General features: G+C 36.3%; 1 protein-coding gene across 4 annotated transcripts in view; it reads left to right on the forward strand.

Annotated features, from left to right (window-relative positions):
- Positions 1–19,411, forward strand: part of AP5M1 (adaptor related protein complex 5 subunit mu 1) — a 30,518-nt gene that overhangs the window by 1,172 nt on the left and 9,935 nt on the right. The window contains exons 1-8 of one of the 4 annotated variants that reach the window (XM_040641879.1): positions 995–1,455; positions 5,696–6,341; positions 9,468–9,695; positions 11,064–11,203; positions 12,094–12,179; positions 12,268–12,386; positions 15,439–15,535; positions 18,122–18,200. In XM_040641879.1, coding sequence (XP_040497813.1) covers positions 1,382–1,455; positions 5,696–6,341; positions 9,468–9,695; positions 11,064–11,203; positions 12,094–12,179; positions 12,268–12,386; positions 15,439–15,535; positions 18,122–18,200 — 1,469 coding nt within the window. In that variant the 5' untranslated portion in view covers positions 995–1,381. Of the gene's footprint in view, positions 1–994; positions 1,456–5,695; positions 6,342–9,467; positions 9,696–11,063; positions 11,204–12,093; positions 12,180–12,267; positions 12,387–15,438; positions 15,536–18,121; positions 19,044–19,411 lie in introns of those variants that run through there. The other 3 variants (XR_571356.2, XM_008702026.2, XM_040641880.1) reach the window with 3 other exon arrangements.

The raw sequence follows: 19,411 nt of genomic DNA on the forward strand, positions 1-19,411 counted from the left end.
TATTCATTGTCTCAGGCGCTAAGGATTCTCTAGCTTGCCGTTAGGTGGTTTTAATATACATTTAAATTCCTTGAGACCCGAACATAAATGTTAATTTCCAGTTTCGCCTCCCCCTTCAGTCTGAAGCGCTAAGTAGGCCTTTATTGTCCTAAAACACACTTCGGCCTTTACGAATGTAAAGGAAAACTGACAGGCACCTGAGTGCCACTTGTAACGTTTACTAACGGAATAATTTTAATTACTCAACAGCAAGAAGCCCCCAGTCGTCTCAATCTCAGGTGGTCCCCTTAGAATATTACGCGAGGATCCAAGCGACAAGACGGGGTTCGCCCAACCTGGGGCTGCTGGCTCCTCTCTCCGCGCCCTGAGTCAGCCTTTCCCACTTCTCATCCCGAGTACATCTTCCAACCCCTAAAGCTCCGAGACTCCCCTCCAGCCCTGCGGACAAAACCAACCCTCCTCCTTTCGGACTCCAGGTTCCCTTCCCTGCCCATCTCCCCACCCGGGTCCCCAAGCCACCCCTCCCCCATTTCACGCTCCGCCCGCGCCGCCGCCGGAGCCGCCACCCCACCCCTCGCCTTTCGCACCTTTCCTCTCTGGACTGTGTCCGCTCCGCCGCCCGCCCACCTCGCTGCCCGCACCCCCGGCCTGCCACTCTCCCAAGAGCCGCCGGGACTCACCTCGAAGAGCTCAGCCGTCGTAGCCATCCCGCCCGGCTGAGAGGCTCGCCTCGCACTGGAAGCCGTCTCCTCTTCACATGCTGCGCCTCAGCGGCGCCGCGCACAGGTCCCCACTCGGCTCGCCAGCTCTGGCTCTGGGCCGCCGCGGACTCCCCCACTCCCCACAGAGCCCAGGCTGGGCGGGAGGGCGGCCATGAAACGAAGCCGCAAACGCCTGTCAGCTGCCTCCTGGCGCCGCCCGCGCCGCTCCCATTGTCACCGCCTCGTACGCCGGAAGTGGAGCTGCGCGCTCCGGGTTGGCTGTCGGGGGGGGCCGAAGAGGGAAGCCTGCAGCCGGCGAACGGCAGAGAGACTTGTCGCTGGGCCTGTGAGGAACCATGATCCTTGCGGGCCACCGTCCCGGAAGTGGACCTTAGAGGAAGAAAGTACGGGGGTTCCTGGGGAGGAATGCTTCTCGGCATTCTAGGTGAGGATTCATAGAACTTTTGTGGCATGTGTTGACAGGAGGGACTCAGAGGTTTTAGTAACTTCTCCTGAAGGAGCCAGCGTCTCTGCTGAGCCCATCCTGTTTGTGGTGGGGCAGAAGGTGGCCCAGGTTGGGTGAGCCTCGCGTCTTCTGGTAGGAGCCCGTCTGAGAAAGCCGGTCTGCGTCCTTTTTCCGTGGCGACCTCAGGGATGAGCTGATGCTTTAGTGGCTTGTCATGGCCCAGCGGGCAGTGTGGCTCATTAGCCACGAGCCGGGAACTCCACTTTGTGGCACCGTCAGATTCTCCAGGTAAATGCAGTTTGAATTCTCAGGGGTGATGGATCGGAGGGATGGATGATGTACTGTAGTTTTGGGATGTGTCTTTGTCTGCCGCCTTGGGCAAGTTACTTAACCTCTGTTTCATCTGTTAAATGGAAATTTTAACGTCGCTACTTAATAGTATTGTGAGAATTAAATGTGTTGATATTTGGCACATATTAAGCATTATGTGTTTTTCAATATTAGTATTATTGTATCTTAAAATTAACTTCACCTGCTTAGGATTGAGATGGAGATGACCAAAGGAGAGGAAAGGAAAATTATTGAGCACTAAACATGTTTCAGATTTTTCTACATTCGTAATGAAGGTCATTCACAGACATTTTAGCTCATTCTTCTGGAAAATCTTTGCTGAGCAGTTAAAGACTCATTTTCATATTATGTTTCATTCTTAAACACTTTTAGATGGGTTACTTTAAAGTTCCTGATTTTTTTAAGAAAACTGGAAAAGTACAAAAAAAATCGTATTCACTTTTTCTTAGATGGTGTAAGCTGATCTGACTCCACTTTTATCAAAATAGCTCTCTGATGAGAATTATACAGTAACTCATTGTAAAATGTAAGTGGCAGTTCTGTAATCTGTATCGCTTTTTATTCTTAGTGGCTATTGACTGTTCTTTCTTGCCAACATATTTATTCTTCCCTGAGGAAAGTTCTGTAGGGATGTAGCATAGCTCTGCATTGACATTGAGGCAGATAAAGATGAGTGTGGTTTTAAATGAAAGTGGTTGGCAGTGCGGATATGAAAAATTCCCTCTTCACAACCTAAACATTTTTTTGTTACTAAGGGTATCAGAGTTAAAGTTTACCATTTTCTCCCAAGATACCTGGCTTGCTTTGTTGTTGTTGTACCTCAAGTAAGGAGTTTAATAATATTTAGTACGGTTCAGGAGCCTCATTGGTTCATCCAAAGTACTTATATATTCATTTGAGTTATCTTTATTTCTGCCATTCTACTCTTCGTCCCAGGTAACTCTTATATGTTTGTTGCTCTCCCTTTATTTGCATGTTTGTCTATGCATTTTTCAAATTACACAATTAAGTGTGCTTTAGACTTCATTTTCTTATATTTGCCAGACTTCTCAGCACTGTTTTTAAGAAACATCTATGTTACTGTGTGTTCATCCAGAGCAGCACTGTCCAACAGAATTTTCTGCAATGATGGACATGAGAAATGTTCTAAATCTATGCTGTTTAATATTGTAGCCACTAACCACATGTAGCTATTGTGCTTTTGAAATGTGACAATTATAACTGAGGAACTCAGTCTTGTTTAATTTTAAGTTTAAATAGTCACATGTGGCTAGTGCCTCCTATTTTGGACAGTGCAGATCTAGGCCATTGCTCTGTTGTACTCCATGGTTTACATCCTCCATGTTTTACCTGTCCCCTTCCCCTAGTGATGATAATCCCAGGCTGCCTCCAACTCAGCCATCAGAATGGTAATGCAGTAGATACCCTCAAAAGTCTCATAGGGCCTATCTATGCTGACTTTGACTAAATATTGCCAAATAATTAGCTCTTCAAAATACTTTCTCCAGTCTACACTCTTCTCATCATCAGTGAGCAAATGTTCCTTTATCTCCATTGTTTCCTAACCTTTATTCTAGTTTTTGTCAATATTGCTGTAAAAGATATCTCATTTTCATTTGCATTTCTCTGTGTAGCAGTGATTGTTAGCCCTCTGGATTTTCTGTTCTGTGGATTGCTTGTACATATCCTTGTCCCTTTTATCTTTGAGAGTTGCTATGTGTCTGTTTGTTTTCATGTTAATTTTCTCCTGAAAATCCTTTGTGTATTCTTGTGTATTCATTGTATTTGCTTGATACCAGGCGTTTGTCATTTTTAGCTACTACAGATATTTTCTCTCATTTTGTCATTTTCAACTTTATGTATCACTTGACTAAACAGAAACCATTAATTTTATTTCAGTCAAAGTAGTTAGTACTGGGAGTTTTGTTGAGGTCATACTCTACCCTGATTTTCCAAAGCTGTCTTCTTATATTATCTTCTCTTAATTTTATCATTTTATCTGTCATGTTTAGGTCTTTAATCCATCTTCAGATGTGGTGTTAATAGAGGAATCCATTATATTTTTCTCTATTGTGTGGGCCAGTTTTCCTGTATGTTTAATGTATTTTTTCAGTATATATATATATTTTTTCCATTGATTTGTGGGCCTATTGATAGTTGATTATATTTTCTTATAAATACTGGTCTGTTTCAGTTCTATTACATTATTTGTCTGTTCGTGGACCAGTACCATACTGTGTTTACATCTGTGGCTTTGTAACTTTTCCTAATACCTTACAGAGATAAGATTTTTTTCACTGCTTATAAAAATAAGTTCCTTGAGGAACATCATTGTTGTTTTCAGATTTTTTTTTTCTCATTGTACTCAGGATATTTCAGGAGAAAAATTCAGATATATTTGGGTGGGCTTTTCAACATCTCTGTGGAGGCATCAAGTTGGGCTCAAATAACTCATCTGTCACTTACTAATTCTGTATCATTAAAGAAATTAGTTTTATTATTTTCCATTATCTGACCTTTTGGGCCTGGTGTAAGGGCTAAACATACATACTCTGGCATATTATCCACATATATGCCAAAGGTTAATGGCCATCATTTAAGATTTTTACAAGCAGATGGTCTTTTCTGTATGTAATTACATTTTCCCAAAACAAAACTTGATTTAGATCCTCATTTAGAAGTTTGCTGTCCAGATATACAGTAATAATATCAGCTTAAGTATGGCTTAGGTTGTCATTGTACCCCATAATTATAGGGCCAGAGTTTGAGCCCTATTTTAGAAAAGGTCTGGAATAAACCTGAAATGATAGGTTGAGTCATCCAATAAAAATATTTATTGAGCACATATCAAGGTATTGTGTACAGTCCCAGATTAACTTCTTATCTTTACATCCAATATTGAGATTCTTACACTTAAGAAGGACTTAAATTATCCTCTAGATAACCAAAGGATAAGACATTGTGCTAGAGTTTAGTCCAAAGTTCTCAGCTATTCTTATCCAGAGACCCAGAGAAGGAAATGGCATTCAGCTGCTAAGCCATTACTGGAGGGCTAGCTAATTCTTTTCCTTTCTCAATCAAGAAAGTACATCAGAATGTGAGTGAGTGAAGTTTACTAATATACAGATAACTTTGAATACAGTCCTATTTTTCTTTTAAAAATTTTTAGTAAACATCAATGTCTTATTAGGGGTATTGGTGAAAAAAAAATGCTCTGGCCAGATGTGTTTTTGATTCTTGATGAGAATTGCTGATATATTGTTTCAACACCCCTTTATTTTACAAATAAGAAAATAGACTTAGGGAAGTTAGGTGACTTACCCAGAAGTTAATAGCCGGTAAATGACTTTGTTCTGGACATCAGAGTGGAGAGAAAATGAATAGGGAAAGCACATCTTTTTTTAAAACTAAGAAAATGTGACGTAACATTTTGTAAATGAATAAAAGCATCTTGTAGTCTTTTTTCCCAAAAAAAGGATAAATCAGTAACTTATTGTTCAGTCTAGAACATGTAAACCATAAAAAATTATTCAAATTTTATTTTTATTACCTCATAATATCTTTCAGGGCCATAGAGATAAACATTTTTATTTCTGAAATATTCTTATATTTTCAGGAGTTGGCAAGAAGACTTGGTATTTGTTACTCACTATTAATTGAGTAGACTAGAACATTCGTTTTACATTTGTATCATCTCAACTAGTGAATCCAAAATTATGGCAGGTTAAATTGAACCACTTCTTTTGATTCTGCTCTACTAAGATGGAATCAGAAAAAAAAAAAAGTCCTTACAGATGCCTAAAAAGTGTCCAAGTGTACATTCCTGGCCTACCAAGCAGGAATCTGAGTGGCCAAGAATTTTGAATTAGAACTATGTGCTCTACCTATTTAAAAAAATTAACTAAATTGAGCCATTTTCAGTAATAAATAATGACATTGTTATTTGAGATAATATACCAAGTATACAACAGTTAGTTACTACAATAGAAATTTAATATGTGATACATTTTTTTGGTTCTGGTTTTTGTGGGTATATGTATTTGTTATTGTGTGTTTTGTTGTTATTACTGTTAGCCTTGTGTTTGGGGTTTGTTTTTGTTTTGGGGTTTTTTTAGATTTTTCTATTTTTATTTTCCTTGGAAGAACCATTTATAATATTTTTGTTTCCATAATTCAGACGGTATCCAACTGTTGAAAAACGAGCCAAAGTCTTCAATGGAACAAGTTATGTGCCTATTCCTGAAGATGGTCCCTTTCTTAAAGCACTGCTTTTTGAACTTAGATTATTGGATGATGATAAGGACTTCGTAGCAAGTCGTGATAGCTGTTCGCACATCAATAAAACATCTGTCTATGGACTCCTAGTAGGAGGTGGAGAACTCTGGCCAGTTGTTGCTTTTCTGAAGAATAACATGATATATGCTTGTGTTCCATTAGTTGAACAAACTTTATCCCCTCGTCCACCATTAATTAGCATTAGTGGAATTTCACAAAGCTTTGAACTTCTTTTTGGGATACAGGATTTTCTTTACTTGGGTCAAAAAAATGACACTGAGTTAAATACAAAATTGAACCAACTGCCTGATTTGCTTCTACAAGCTTGTCCATTTGGAACTTTGTTAGATGCCAACTTACAGAATTCATTGGATAGTATTAATTTTGCTTCTGTGACACATCCACAAAAACAGCCAGCCTGGAAAGTTGGAACATACAAAGGAAAACCACAAGTTTCTATTTCTATCACTGAAAAGGTAAAATCCATGCAATATGATAAACAGGATATAGCAGATACATGGCAGGTTGTTGGAGCAGTCACTTGCAAGGTGAGATTTTCTCTGACACTTGTTTTATCATACCATTGAATACCTATGGAGAAAAGTAAAATTTTCTAACTTTATTTTACATTGCTATATGACATTCTTGATTTTTATCATAAGCAGCAGTCATTAAATATGTGAAATTTTGCAACGTTACCTTTTTGGATTCCTTATGAATTTAATTTTTTAAAAAGATTTTATTTGAGAGAGAGAGAAAGAGAGAGAGTGCAGAAGGCAGAGGGAGAGGGAGAAGCAGACGCCCCACTGAGCAGGGAGCCCATGTGGGGCTGGATCTCAGGACCCCGGGACCATGACCTGAGCCAAAGGCAGATGCCCAACCGATTGAGCCCCTTCTTATGAATTGTATTAGTTATATATGGCTGCATACTGGATTGTTCCATTACCCCCAAAATAAACATTTATTATCCTCAGTTTTCTATGGGTTAAGACTTCAGGAGCAGCTTAGCTAGGAACTTCTAGTGTGGAGTCTATCATGAGATCACAGTCAAGATTGTAGCTGGAGCTATAGTCACCTGATGGTTTGATTGGGGCTGGAAAATCTACTTGCAAGGTGGTTCACTCACATGGATAACAAGTTGGTGCTGGTTGTTGGTGGGAGGGCTCAGTTCTTCTCCATGTGGACTTCTCAATAGGCTGTTTAAGAATATCCTCACAACTTGGTGACTGGCTTCCTATAGATCAAATGATGAGAGACAAAGAGAAGACACAGGTAGAAGCTATCCTTTTTATTACCTCGGCTGAGGTCAGATGGCATCACTTTCACCACTTTTTGTTCATTAGAAACAGGTCACTGAGTCCAGTCCACATTCAAGGGGACTAGAATTAGGCTTCACCTTTTGAAAAGAGTAATGTCAAAGAATTTGTGAATATATTTTAAAACCATCATACCTATTTTGCATTTTTTCTAAAAGGATGAAATTGACAAATCTTTGAATTAATATCTAAAACCATTTTGAAGGGTTCTTACATTATTTAAACAAGTTTGTAGGTTAATGTAGGGTTCTCTGGTTTCAGGATAGAAAATAGGAAATGACAGTAGGAGTAACAGCATAATTGAGTGCCATTTTGAAGAATGATCAAAAGTTAAAGCCCTCTATAATTTCTACAAGTACACATCAATAATCTTAGATGTCTTTATTTTTCTGATAGCCTTTATTCTCTGCACTTATGAATATAAAGCTTTTAATCAAACTTAATGTTGAGGGGCTATATACAAATGCTATAGATAAAAGTAGATTTCAAGAACAGGAAATTAGAACAGTCCTGGCAGACAAATTGGGTCTTTCTTTTCTGCTTTAACCTTAAAGTAACTTAAGAATTTATGTGTCTGTTTTAAACTCACTCCTATCATGATCAAAAATACATTTCCAGTTATTAACTTATTAGAAATAACTATTATAAATGATGGGGCACCTGGGAGGTTCAGTCGATTAGGCGTCCAACTCTTGATTTTGACTCAGGTCATGATCTTAGGGTTGTGAGATGAGGCCCATGTCAGGCTCTGCACTGGGCATGGGGCCTGCTTAAGATTCTCTCTCTCCCTCATCTGTCCCTGCCCCCAATAAAAAAAAAGAAAGAACTATTATAAATGGCTCTAAAATAGAGGTGTTCATTGATTATGTCATAAAATAGTTGAATCCTTTCTCATAAGTCTGTGAAATAAAAGGAAAATTCACCATTTTTGTTTTTTCATTCTGTGGCAATAAATAGGGAATATGTTACATATTATTTGGTACTAATTAATATCATGGTGTTTAAATATCTCAGTTCATTGATAGGCTGACCCTAGTTTATTGCTTGTGGGAATTTTGGATTGGTTTCTATACAAATTATCATGATGGAGAACTTCATTCTTTAAAAAGCTTTCTGCTAAAAATAAAAAGAATTTTGGATTGGTTTCTATACAAATTATCATGATGGAGAACTTCATTCTTTAAAAAGCTTTCTGCTAAAAAATAAAAAGTGCCATAATTCATGCACTAAATGTTTCTTTAAGTTTGTATGTAAATAGTACATCTGTTAGCCAAACATTTTTTTAAAAGTTCTTCACGAGCTTAGTACTTAAAGTTTTATTATGAAGTCTATTATAAATGGAAATAATTATCTTCATTTTGAATTTTGTGAAGCTCATACCAGGTGTTAGAGGAGTTGAGAGAATAAAAATACTGATATTCTGGTTGCAACCTTACAGAAACAGTCACTAATGACTTTAGTCTGGAGAAGCCAGACTTCATAGATAAGTCTGAGATGCCGCCGTGTCTATCTGTTAAATTCATGGAAAGTTCTGAAAAGAGCTGCATCTGGCCACCACATCCTTAAAGCAGGAGCAGAGAGGTCTGTGAAGCTGTCATATCCAGCTTCCATAACCTTCCAAGAATACTGGCTTCCCAGTTGCAGGGTAGAAAATTATTAAAGAGGTAGATGGGAGCCAAACAATGAAAGGTTTAAAAGTAATGCAAAACTGAGGGGGAGCTATTGAAAGATCTTGAACATGGATACAATACATTTAGAATTCCTGTTTTAAGTTAGCTCCCGAAGATAGACTTGATTAGAGGAAAGCGAATCTAGATACAGTTAGAGGGCTGTGACAGAAATTGTAGGGGCCTCTTCCAGTGTGTTTGCAATAGGAATGGAGAGATGTCAATGGACTTAAAATAGCTTTTTAAGGGTTTAGATGTAAGCAGAGCACTCTAGGAAGTCTCTCCTAGTTCCTGCTTGATATCTGAGAGTATAACAGAACCACTAACCTGAACACAGAAAGCAAGAACAATACCTCGAAAGAAAAATGAGTTAAGTTCTGGGAAATGACTCAGATAAATTTAGAAAAGCCTCACCCCGGGGCGCCTGGGTGGCACAGCGGTTAAGCGTCTGCCTTCGGCTCAGGGCGTGATCCTGGCGTTATGGGATCGAGCCCCACATCAGGCTCCTCCGCTGTGAGCCTGCTTCTTCCTCTCCCACTCCCCCTGCTTGGGTTCCCTCTCTCGCTGGCTGTCTCTATCTCTGTCGAGTAAATAAATAAAATCTTTAAAAAAAAAAAAAAAAAGAAAAGCCTCACCCAGAAGATGTATTCCTCTAAGATCTTGCTAATATCTGTTTCTGTTTCTATTACAGTGTGATTTAGAAGGAATCATGCCAAATGTTACCATCAGCTTGAGTCTTCCCACCAATGGGTCTCCACTTCAGGACATTCTAGTTCATCCTTGTGTGACTTCTCTTGACTCTGCCATTCTGACTTCTAGTAGCATTGATGCAATGGATGATTCTGCATTTAGTGGACCTTACAAATTTCCATTCACTCCTCCTTTAGAGTCTTTCAACTTATGCTACTATACTTCGCAGGTAAACAACCTTGGAAAAGTTGAGACTTTGCTAATCTTCGTATTTATGAATTTATTCTGTTGTAAGTAAATCATTAGTACTTTTGGCCCACATGAGAACTTTTCATTATTTACGAGGCAGTAATTGATGAATGAAGATGAAGATTCAGGTCCTTGAATAAGATACCTCTTCTCTGTCTGTAACAGCATTGAATGGTTTTCAAAGTAATGAGATTTTTTTTTTAAAGTGTTCCCTAATAAGGACTCCATGGTCATAGGATAGATCCTGGTATACTTCAGTCATGGTTTGAATTATGAACATAAAATTCCTGTAATTCCAGTCAGCTGGGGTGACAAATACATAATATTATTTATAGATACTGTTTGTTGAATAACTGTTGTGTCAGACGTTGTCCTAGGCACTTTACAGGTGTTTTCTCCATACTTTTAAAATCCTTAATATTGGTATTACTGGCCCCATTCTACAGATGAGGAGAGTCTCAGAGAAGTTAAATGACATGCCCAAGTTCTTACAACTGATAAGTAACAGAGTCTGGATTTGAACCCAGATTTTCCACACTCTAAAACCCAACCTTCTTTTTATTATACCATTTGTCTTTTGTCCTGATTTTGAATTAGTAGTTTAGAAAAACCCACTCGAGCTAGCTTACATAAAGGGAATTTATTTTGATAACGTAAGAGGCAATCCCAGTGTCATTCAAGGTAGACTCAGCCTGTACTGCGAAAATCAAAAATTAAAATCAGAAATCAAAATTAAAATCACTCTGTACTCAATGTCTATGTCTGTCTCATCTCTGCTACTCAGTTTTCTCTTCCAACTGGCTTTCTCTGCTTCCACATGACCTGTAACTCTAAAACCTTATACTACATAAGTAGAGTCTCTTTATCACTTCAAATGTACCAGAAAGGGTGGTTGGCTTACTTCAGCCTACAGATAGTTTTTCCTTCAATCAGTTATTGATAAGCAGTTGAGGAAGCTACTGCTGAGCTAGGGGTTGGGGAGTCACAAGATACACCTGGGGAACTGTGAGCAGCAGGAACTACGAACAGGGTGTCAGTGAACAGTATGTCTAGTGCACATCTCAGGTTGCAGGTCATAGAGAACCTGAAGGAGGGGAACCTGGATGAGCAAACAAGGAAAAACAATGTATTGCAAACATTTGTAAGGCACCTTTCTTATCTCTGGAAACAGAGAAGGAAAAATCCCTACCCTTAGAACAATAATGGCTCCCTCATCTGTTATCAAAACAGTGTGGAGTAATCTGTACATAATAACTACATTACCACAAGGCCTTTTTCTCAATTGTCATTGGTATTTTAGACCCATAACCTGAGAATTATACAAAGATTTGTTTATGTTTGTTTCCAGGTTCCAGTCCCACCAATTTTGGGTTTTTATCAAATGAAAGAGGAAGAAATACAAGTAAAAATAACAGTTAATTTAAAACTTCATGAAAGTGTGAAAAATAATTTTGAATTCTGTGAAGCTCGTATACCTTTTTATAATAGGTAGGAATAAAACAATGTGATGCCATGATTTCTCCCTTTCTTAGTACATTCCCATTGCCCTACAGTAAATTATTTATCTTTGTTTTTTACTTTATTTTTAAGATCTAGAAACTTTATTTTATTCAAATGAATGCTGATTCTGAACCAAAATTCAGTCATAAAAATAATCTCTTTACCTTTAAATGTATCTTCATTTTTCTAGTTAAACTTACTAGTAAATACAGGAGGGCATGTGATGTAATGAGCACTGGGTATTATACGAGACTGATGAATCACAGACCTGTACCTGAAACCAATAATATATTATATGTTAATTAATTGAATTTAAATTTTAAAAATGTTAATAAATAAATAAACTTACTAGTAAATACAAACTTAAGCCAACATAAGCCAATCCCTTCTTTAGGGATTATTTCACTGCTGGCTTTATTTCTAGCAATTTCTCTGTGCTCTACATACTAGTCAAACCCAACTGTCAGCTACCTGGTGAATTAAGCCAATGATAACATAAGATTACTTCCTGAACAGTTCTGCTTTTAAATTTGTTCTACAGCATAGTTCTTTTCATAGGATGCCTAAACATATAGTAAAATCATAGTTTTAATGTTATGTCAATCCATAGAACTGTATTAATATGTTCTATATGATCTAATAGTTGCCTTTAGAATTAATAAAGAAATGTTTATCATCACCAAAAACTTTTATTGTGTTTCTGGTGTTTTTTGAGATATAATACTTGTTTTTTGTTCTACTTTATTCTTCAAACTTGAAAATAAATCTGCTTTTATGCTGTCCTTCTATTAAGTAACATTAGCTAGATTTGATTTAGATCTCTTCAAACTCTTCTGTGATCATTTTTTCTTTCTGTTGTGTCCTTTTCTTTTTTAAAGAGGTCCAATCACACATGTGGAATGCAAAGTTAGTTTTGGCCAGCTTGAAGTATTTCGAGAGAAAAGCTTATTGATCTGGATTATTGGTGAGCTTTTATTTATTGACTTTTTTCACTCATTTGTTGTAGAATGTACTTACATTAAAATAGTTAACTGGTACATTTGTGTTTGTAGGACAGAAGTTCCCCAAATCGATGGAAATTAGTCTTTCTGGAACTGTAACTTTTGGAGCCAAGAGTCATGAGAAGCAGCCATTTGATGAGATTTGCATTGGAGGTACAGCATATTTAAAGGTAAATACATTTATGTGGATCACTACATTAGAAACCCTACCCTTGTTTTTAAATTTCATATATCTAATTGATTTTTAATGTTTTCTAGCTAGTTTTTGTGGGGGAACTTCTTGTCTGTGCTAAGTCATTTTTTAGATTTTTGTAAGATTTCTTTTTGTTTAGTATTAGTCACTTTCTATTTTACTTAATACTTAAAAAATTTTTAAGGTGAAACAGTTAAGTATAACCTTAACACATCAAAGTAACCAAGTTCTATTTCCCAGCTCTTAGTTATCACATTCAAGATTCGTATATAAAAAATATAAGATGTAGCCCTTGCCCTCTAGAAATTTTCCACTGATGCATGTCAGTAATTGATCAATGCTAACTGCTTTTGGTATTTGAAGGAAACAGTGAGCACTTCTGACCAAAGTGGTCAAGGAAAGCTTTGCAGTAGAGATGGAGTTTAAGCAAAACTCTGAAGCCCAGATAAGCATGAAAATGAAACTTTGAAGACTGACCAACATTTATATAGGTAAATAAATGACTTAATCAAAGGAATGAAAGATGACAAGGCACACTTAGGAACCAATGCTAGAAATAGTAGTAACACATTAGGCTGGATAAGTGATTTAGGTCTAGATTGTAGCTTTGGAGGGTTTGCATTCTGACTTTTATTCCTTTGTTAGAAAGCGTTTACAGTTTTTTTGAGTATGGGAGTGGTCTTTCAGAAAACAATACTTTAGGGGCGCCTGGGTGGCACAGCGGTTAAGCGTCTACCTTCGGCTCAGGGCGTGATCCCAGCATTATGGGATCGAGCCCCACATCAGGCTCCTCTGCTATGAGCCTGCTTCTTCCTCTCCCACTCCCCCTGCTTGTGTTCCCTCTCTCACTGGCTGTCTCTATCTCTGTTGAATAAATAAATAAAATCTTAAAAAAAAAAAGAAAAGAAAACAATACTTTATAAAGATCAATCTGGAATGGATGTGAGAAGGTGAGTAGGAAAAAAATAATAAAACTTGATCCCCGATGAAAGGTAGTAGGTTAATGATGCTGAGTGTCAAAGAAAGAAAGAAAGAAAGAAAGAAAGACTGCTGGAGAAGCTGGGATAAAGGTAAAGCATTGGTCACTAATTAAATATAGAAACAAAAAAAAGTTTTAAGTCCAAGATTTAAAAACATTTAAAAAAAAAAAAAAGGTAGCTTAAATCAGACTTGAAGCTCCAAGAGGGCGGGGACCAGATGAGTGCCATTCATTCATTATTTTTAACACCAACATTTAGTTCATTACCTACCATGTAAATATTTGATGAAGGATGAATATACTTAGAAAAAGTACTAATATGGAGAAAGTTGGGAAGAAGTGGGGTACATATTATATATGTTGCTGGTGATAGCAACATATCCCAATATAAGTGTCCAGTAGGTAGGTAAAAACCTGGAGCTCGGTTCTCAAGAGAGCATTCAACAGTGTATAAGGATTTAGGAGTTACCTGTGGAGAAAAAATATTTGAGGCAGTGGAAATGAATAAGATCAGAAAAAAAAAAAATAAGTAGATGATTTAGAAGACCCAGTGAGAGGAATTGAAGGGATGATCAGAAAAGTAGCAGGAAAACCTAAATAGAATGGTAGAGAAATCAGAGATATTGAAATCTACATAATAAAAACAATTAGAAGAAATGGTAGTGAAGTCAGAAGTATACTAGTGATACTCATTTCTTCTATCTTGGCCTCAGATATATCTACAAGCTTTGTTTCAAGGATTATTATAAAAATTCCTACTTCCAGATATTTTTTAGAAAAAATATGGGATGTTACTACACTGTAGATCTTGCAAAGATAAGGATTATGACTTTTTTAATTCATTTCCATCACCTACTCAGTTATGATCTCATTGCAAACATGTAATACATATTTGTGTTCACTGAATAGTTTTATTTTTTTAGTATTTAGTTATAGGAAATGAATCTTGTTCTAACTTCCAGAATCCAGAATTATACCAAATAAGCAAGCAAAAACCCTTTACAATTAGAAATAATATGAGTTGCAATAGGAAAAAAAATTGCTTAGATCGGAAAATTTACATTCTATGTATGTGGATCAGTTAATTTGGTAATCAAAAGGAGAAAGTTAGGAAATGGGAGAAATTTGCAAGGATGGGAGATGAAAAGAAGTGTAGAAAAGATAGCAGGATATTGCAAAATCAGGAGCTTTTAGCAGCAAATATGAGTACCACAGCAAAAGGAGACTGGAGCTCCCTCGATAAGACACAGACCTTTGATAGTTCATGTGACTATCACTGTGACTCAGACACCAGACCACTATGCCTTCAGAGAAAGTACTACTAATGGCTCTTCCTACAATAGCACAGTATAATAATTGGCATTTATACTGATGACGCCACATTATCAATTAAATCCAGATTTAGAAAGGTTTCATAGGTGAGAGGAAGGATGATTTCCAAGCTTAGTTCTAGAAATATTGAATTTCAGTTTTCCAGAAAATTAAGCAGAACATCTCATTCTCTCCAAACATGAGATAAACTGTTTCAATTTTAATAATTGCATTCTTGTGTTTTGCTAGAAAGTGTATACATTTCTGCCTGTGAAAGAATTATGATCTGAAGTATATCACAGTCATATAGCCTTAGAGGTAGAAGAGAATATGCAGAATACCAGACACCCTAAGGGGAGAAGCACCAGCTTTTGTTGTCAGTTGAGTCTGAGTTCACCTGCCAGCTCTGCTACTTACATTCTGGGATGCTAATTCCTCCCATCTCTGAACCTCAGTGCCCTATTTGTAAAATAGGAATGCTTTGCAACATAGATTAGAGACCATATTAGTGAAGTATCTGGTGGGTGTTAAGCACTTCATGATAACAACCTTACAAAGAAATGGTCCTAATGCGAAGGAGAAATGTGTATGTGTGTATGTATGCACGCATGCACACACACACATTTTTTTGTGTGTGTGAACTATGTGAAATTCCTAATATTGTGTCAAGGGAAAAATTGTGGCCATCACTTTTATCAAATAATCACCTCAATTTGATATATTTCTCTTCTTTTTCTAGCTTCATTTTAGGATCTTAGATTATACACTCACTGGTTGTTATGCGGATCAGCATTCAGTTCAAGTTTTTGCATCAGGAAAACCAAAAATAAGTACACGTAAGTTGTACAGATTCAAATTAACTTGAGGGAATTAAAATGATGCTATGCAATTATTACCTCAGATAAAATTAAAATGTAACAGAAGGAGATGAGAGAATAATCCCAGTTTATAAAAATTCTGACCTGATCCTATCCTGTGTAACAGTATGTGTACTTTACATTGGCCTCTGCCTTCTCTTATAAAATGATCTGGGCGAGCAAGGATTGGCATAGAGGTGGCCTTTAGTATAAAGTTGGATTTGTTTTGCTCTGGTTATAATATATTCTTTTATTCAGAATTTGTTTCCAGGGGCTTCGGTATTGGATAGACAGGGGTTTGAGGTTGGCTCAGATAATTTATTAGCTGCATAAATTTGGACAAGTTAGTAAACTTCTCAAAGTTTTAGTTTCCTCATCTGTAAAATGGAAATAATAGTACTGTTTATCTCGGTATTGTTAGGAGATTTAGATAAAATTATATTGACCAAGTGCCTAGCATGATACTTAGCATGTAGCATCAACAAATGTTAGATGTGATTATTATTTAAAATTTTAAATATTTTTAGCAAATGCTATAGTCAATCAGCATTATTTAGTGCCCTCTCCGTTTTATGAGTAGGATGGCAATAGAAAGAAGTTTTCCAGCCTTCAGTGAATTTATTGGTTGTAAGTAAACATATATACTGTATATGAAAACACAGGGAGGCAAAAAGCATTTTATAAATGATTTCAGAATTATTTAATGCAGATCAAATATTTATAATAGCATAGAACAGAAAAGTAACTAGAATGAGGTTAAATGTTAGCTAAACATAAGCAGAACTCTTAAGTTTTATTTATTTAAGTAATCTCTACACCCAACGTGGGGCTCAAACTCATGACCCCAATATCTTCTGACTGAGCCCAGGCGCCCCTAGATAAATATTTCTTAAACTAGGGATTAGGATCCCCAGAATAGGTAGGATAAGACAGGACTTTGTACATGAAAGTTTCAAAAGGATTACAGAACTCAGAACTACAGAATTCTAAACAATTACTTGTGAATGACAATAATAAATTCTATGTAATGTAATCAGAATAAGTCATATTCTTTACCTCCTTAGGATTTCCCTATGTTTTCTCATGCATCATTTTTTGGTTGTATTTTAAAGAAATGCATATACATGGAAGAGTCTTCACAATGCATTTTTTTTTAATGAAGCCATGATATATCAATTTAGACAAACCAGTGGTTTTGTCTAAATGCAAAGATTTTGTATTCTATCTGTGGGATACTGAATGCAAACAGACCAATATTTTAGATTGTCTATTAGGTAATGTCTAAAATATTTTAAGTATCTTATTAATATTAACTAAACATATTGTAGCAATTCTCAGAAAGCATAATATAGGATGGGGCAGTTCAGTAATGTACCTACTTAATATAAAATGTTAATATATTTTAATATAAATTAACATAAAATATTAATATATTGAATAAAAGAGGTCATTTTGTAATGCATAATTATGACCAGTCTTTTATTTCCTTCCTCTGTTTCAGAACACAACTACCCCTGTGTTCAACACTGTAGGACCTTTACTTTGCCATCATCTTAACAGTACAATCTGTTTTCAAAATATACAACTTAATTCTGAAAATATTAATGCCAATAGTAATGCTAATTTAAATAATAATAGCTAACACTTATTACTTACCATGTGCCGCACAATTCGAAGTATTTTATGTGTGTTAACTCATTAATCCTCGCAGCACCCTATGTGAGAATTGTTATCTCCATTTTACAGATGAGGATGCTGATGGGACAGAGGGATTAGGGCTACATAGCTAATAAATGTCAGGAGTGGGAAGCAAACTAAGCAGTCTGGCTCTGGAGCCTGCCCGCTTAACCAGTATGCTGTGTTGCTTTTCAGTGTTACTAGGTTCTCAGACTGAAAAGATAAATAACAAGGTAATGCATCCTACCTCTGTCTTTTTCATTATGAAGAAAGGCATGAAGAAGAAAGGTAGAAAAGGCAGAATTGGGTGTTTACTAATGTGTGTAATAATTGGAATTTACATGCATCTAGCTCCAAATGAACATTATTAGCTCAAATTTACATATCAGAAAACTTTAGTTCAAAACGGTTGTCATTTGTCCAGAGCTACAAAGCTATTAAAACAGAAAGATTAAATTTGATCAAAACTTTAAGAAACCATTGAAGCAACTTTTTAAAAGTATTACTAGAAAGTGGGATGTTTATTTCTGCCTCTAAAACTTGGAATGGATAAAGAACAGCAAGATCAGAATAAGAACCATGGTGAAAAGAGGTCACAGAACTGGAAACCAGTAAAAAATTTTAAATTTTTTTGTCTGATGTCATGAAATTGGCATAAATTTGGCATAAGTAAGCTCAAAGGTGGATTTAAATATTTAACAAACCCGTTATTTCTAAAGTTGTAAAAATTATAATGTCTTGATAAAGAGAAATTCAAATGAATATTTCAAAGTGTTGCCTTTCTTGAAATCATTGTGTTCCACATTTCTAAAATATCATGACTTTGCTCTCTCATTGAATTTTTATTAAGGTAATACAGTCTTATCATTTATTTATTTTTTTTTATAGACCGGAAACTAATTTCTTCTGACTATTACATCTGGAATTCTAAAGCTCCTGCGCCAGTAACATATGGATCATTATTACTGTAATTATATTTAAATAGGATTTATATAATAGTAACATAGCTTAAATTAAATCATTTAGTCTTTTATTTTTAATGTGTGTGCATATAACCTATGAATGAAAAAAAGTCATTGATTAAATCATAAAATGCTCTTGTTTAATGTGTTTAACCTGACATAGTTTGAAAGAACATTTTAAAGACTAATGTTTCCTATTTTGTTACCCTTTGATTTTACTCAAATATGATTCAGAGCATAAAACAGTAGTGATTCACTTTAGGCTTATTTTAAACTAGTCCTGTGTCACCCTATCATATATACTTTTCCTGTTCCCATGGCAGACATGGCTAATCAGTTGTAGCCTTCTTTCTCCACTGAGCCTTCCTAGGTATGGGCTCAGGCTCTTTCTCATTGCAGAGCTGCAAACAGCCACTCCTGATGGATTGTAGATAAAAAGATGGATGTGCAAGATGAAAAAAACCTCTTTGCTCTTTCAAACCTGAGTAGTAAGCTCCTGGTACAATGTATTGTTATGGAATACCAGAAACCACCGTAAATCTCTTGGGGGGGAAAAGTCAATGAAAACAGGGAAACAAACTGAGGGCTTCAGAGGGGAGGGGGAGTGGGGGAATGGAATAGGCTGGTGATGAGTATTAAGGAGGGCACATATTGCATGGTGCACTGGGTGTTATACGCAAGTAATGAATCATGGAACTTTACATCAAAAACTAGGGATGTACTGTATGGTGACTAACATAATAAAAAATTATTATTAAAAAAAAGAAAACAAAGGAATATTGTTTAAATAGTAATCTGTTCTTAATCAGAACTGTCTTATTGACTAATAAAGAATCTGAATAATTCTATTTAAGGTGTTTGTTCATCTCTGTTCTAGAGTTACTTTTCAGGTAAGCTTATTAATCTGCCACAATAACATTTTGCTTAGGATGTCAGTAAGCATACTAAGAGGGGTGGGATACCTTCAGAAAATGAGTGTAGTGTTTTGTGATCACTTAATGCCTGCAGCCAAATTTTTAAAGATAAATTTAGGTATAATACTGTTTTTCATGTTTATCGTATGAAAATTCTTAATGAATTCAGGTAAAGATTCAAAAGCTGTTCTGTGGGTAGAGAGTATTACTTAATCTTATTTCAGTGTTGTGTAGCCTATTTCCTTTAAATTTGTCACTCCTGCTGCTTTATTAGCATTCTCTTGATTTCTTCAGGAACCACC

Source organism: Ursus maritimus, unplaced genomic scaffold, assembly GCF_017311325.1.
Source record: "Ursus maritimus isolate PB19 unplaced genomic scaffold, ASM1731132v1 scaffold_25, whole genome shotgun sequence".
NCBI lineage: Eukaryota > Metazoa > Chordata > Mammalia > Carnivora > Ursidae > Ursus > Ursus maritimus.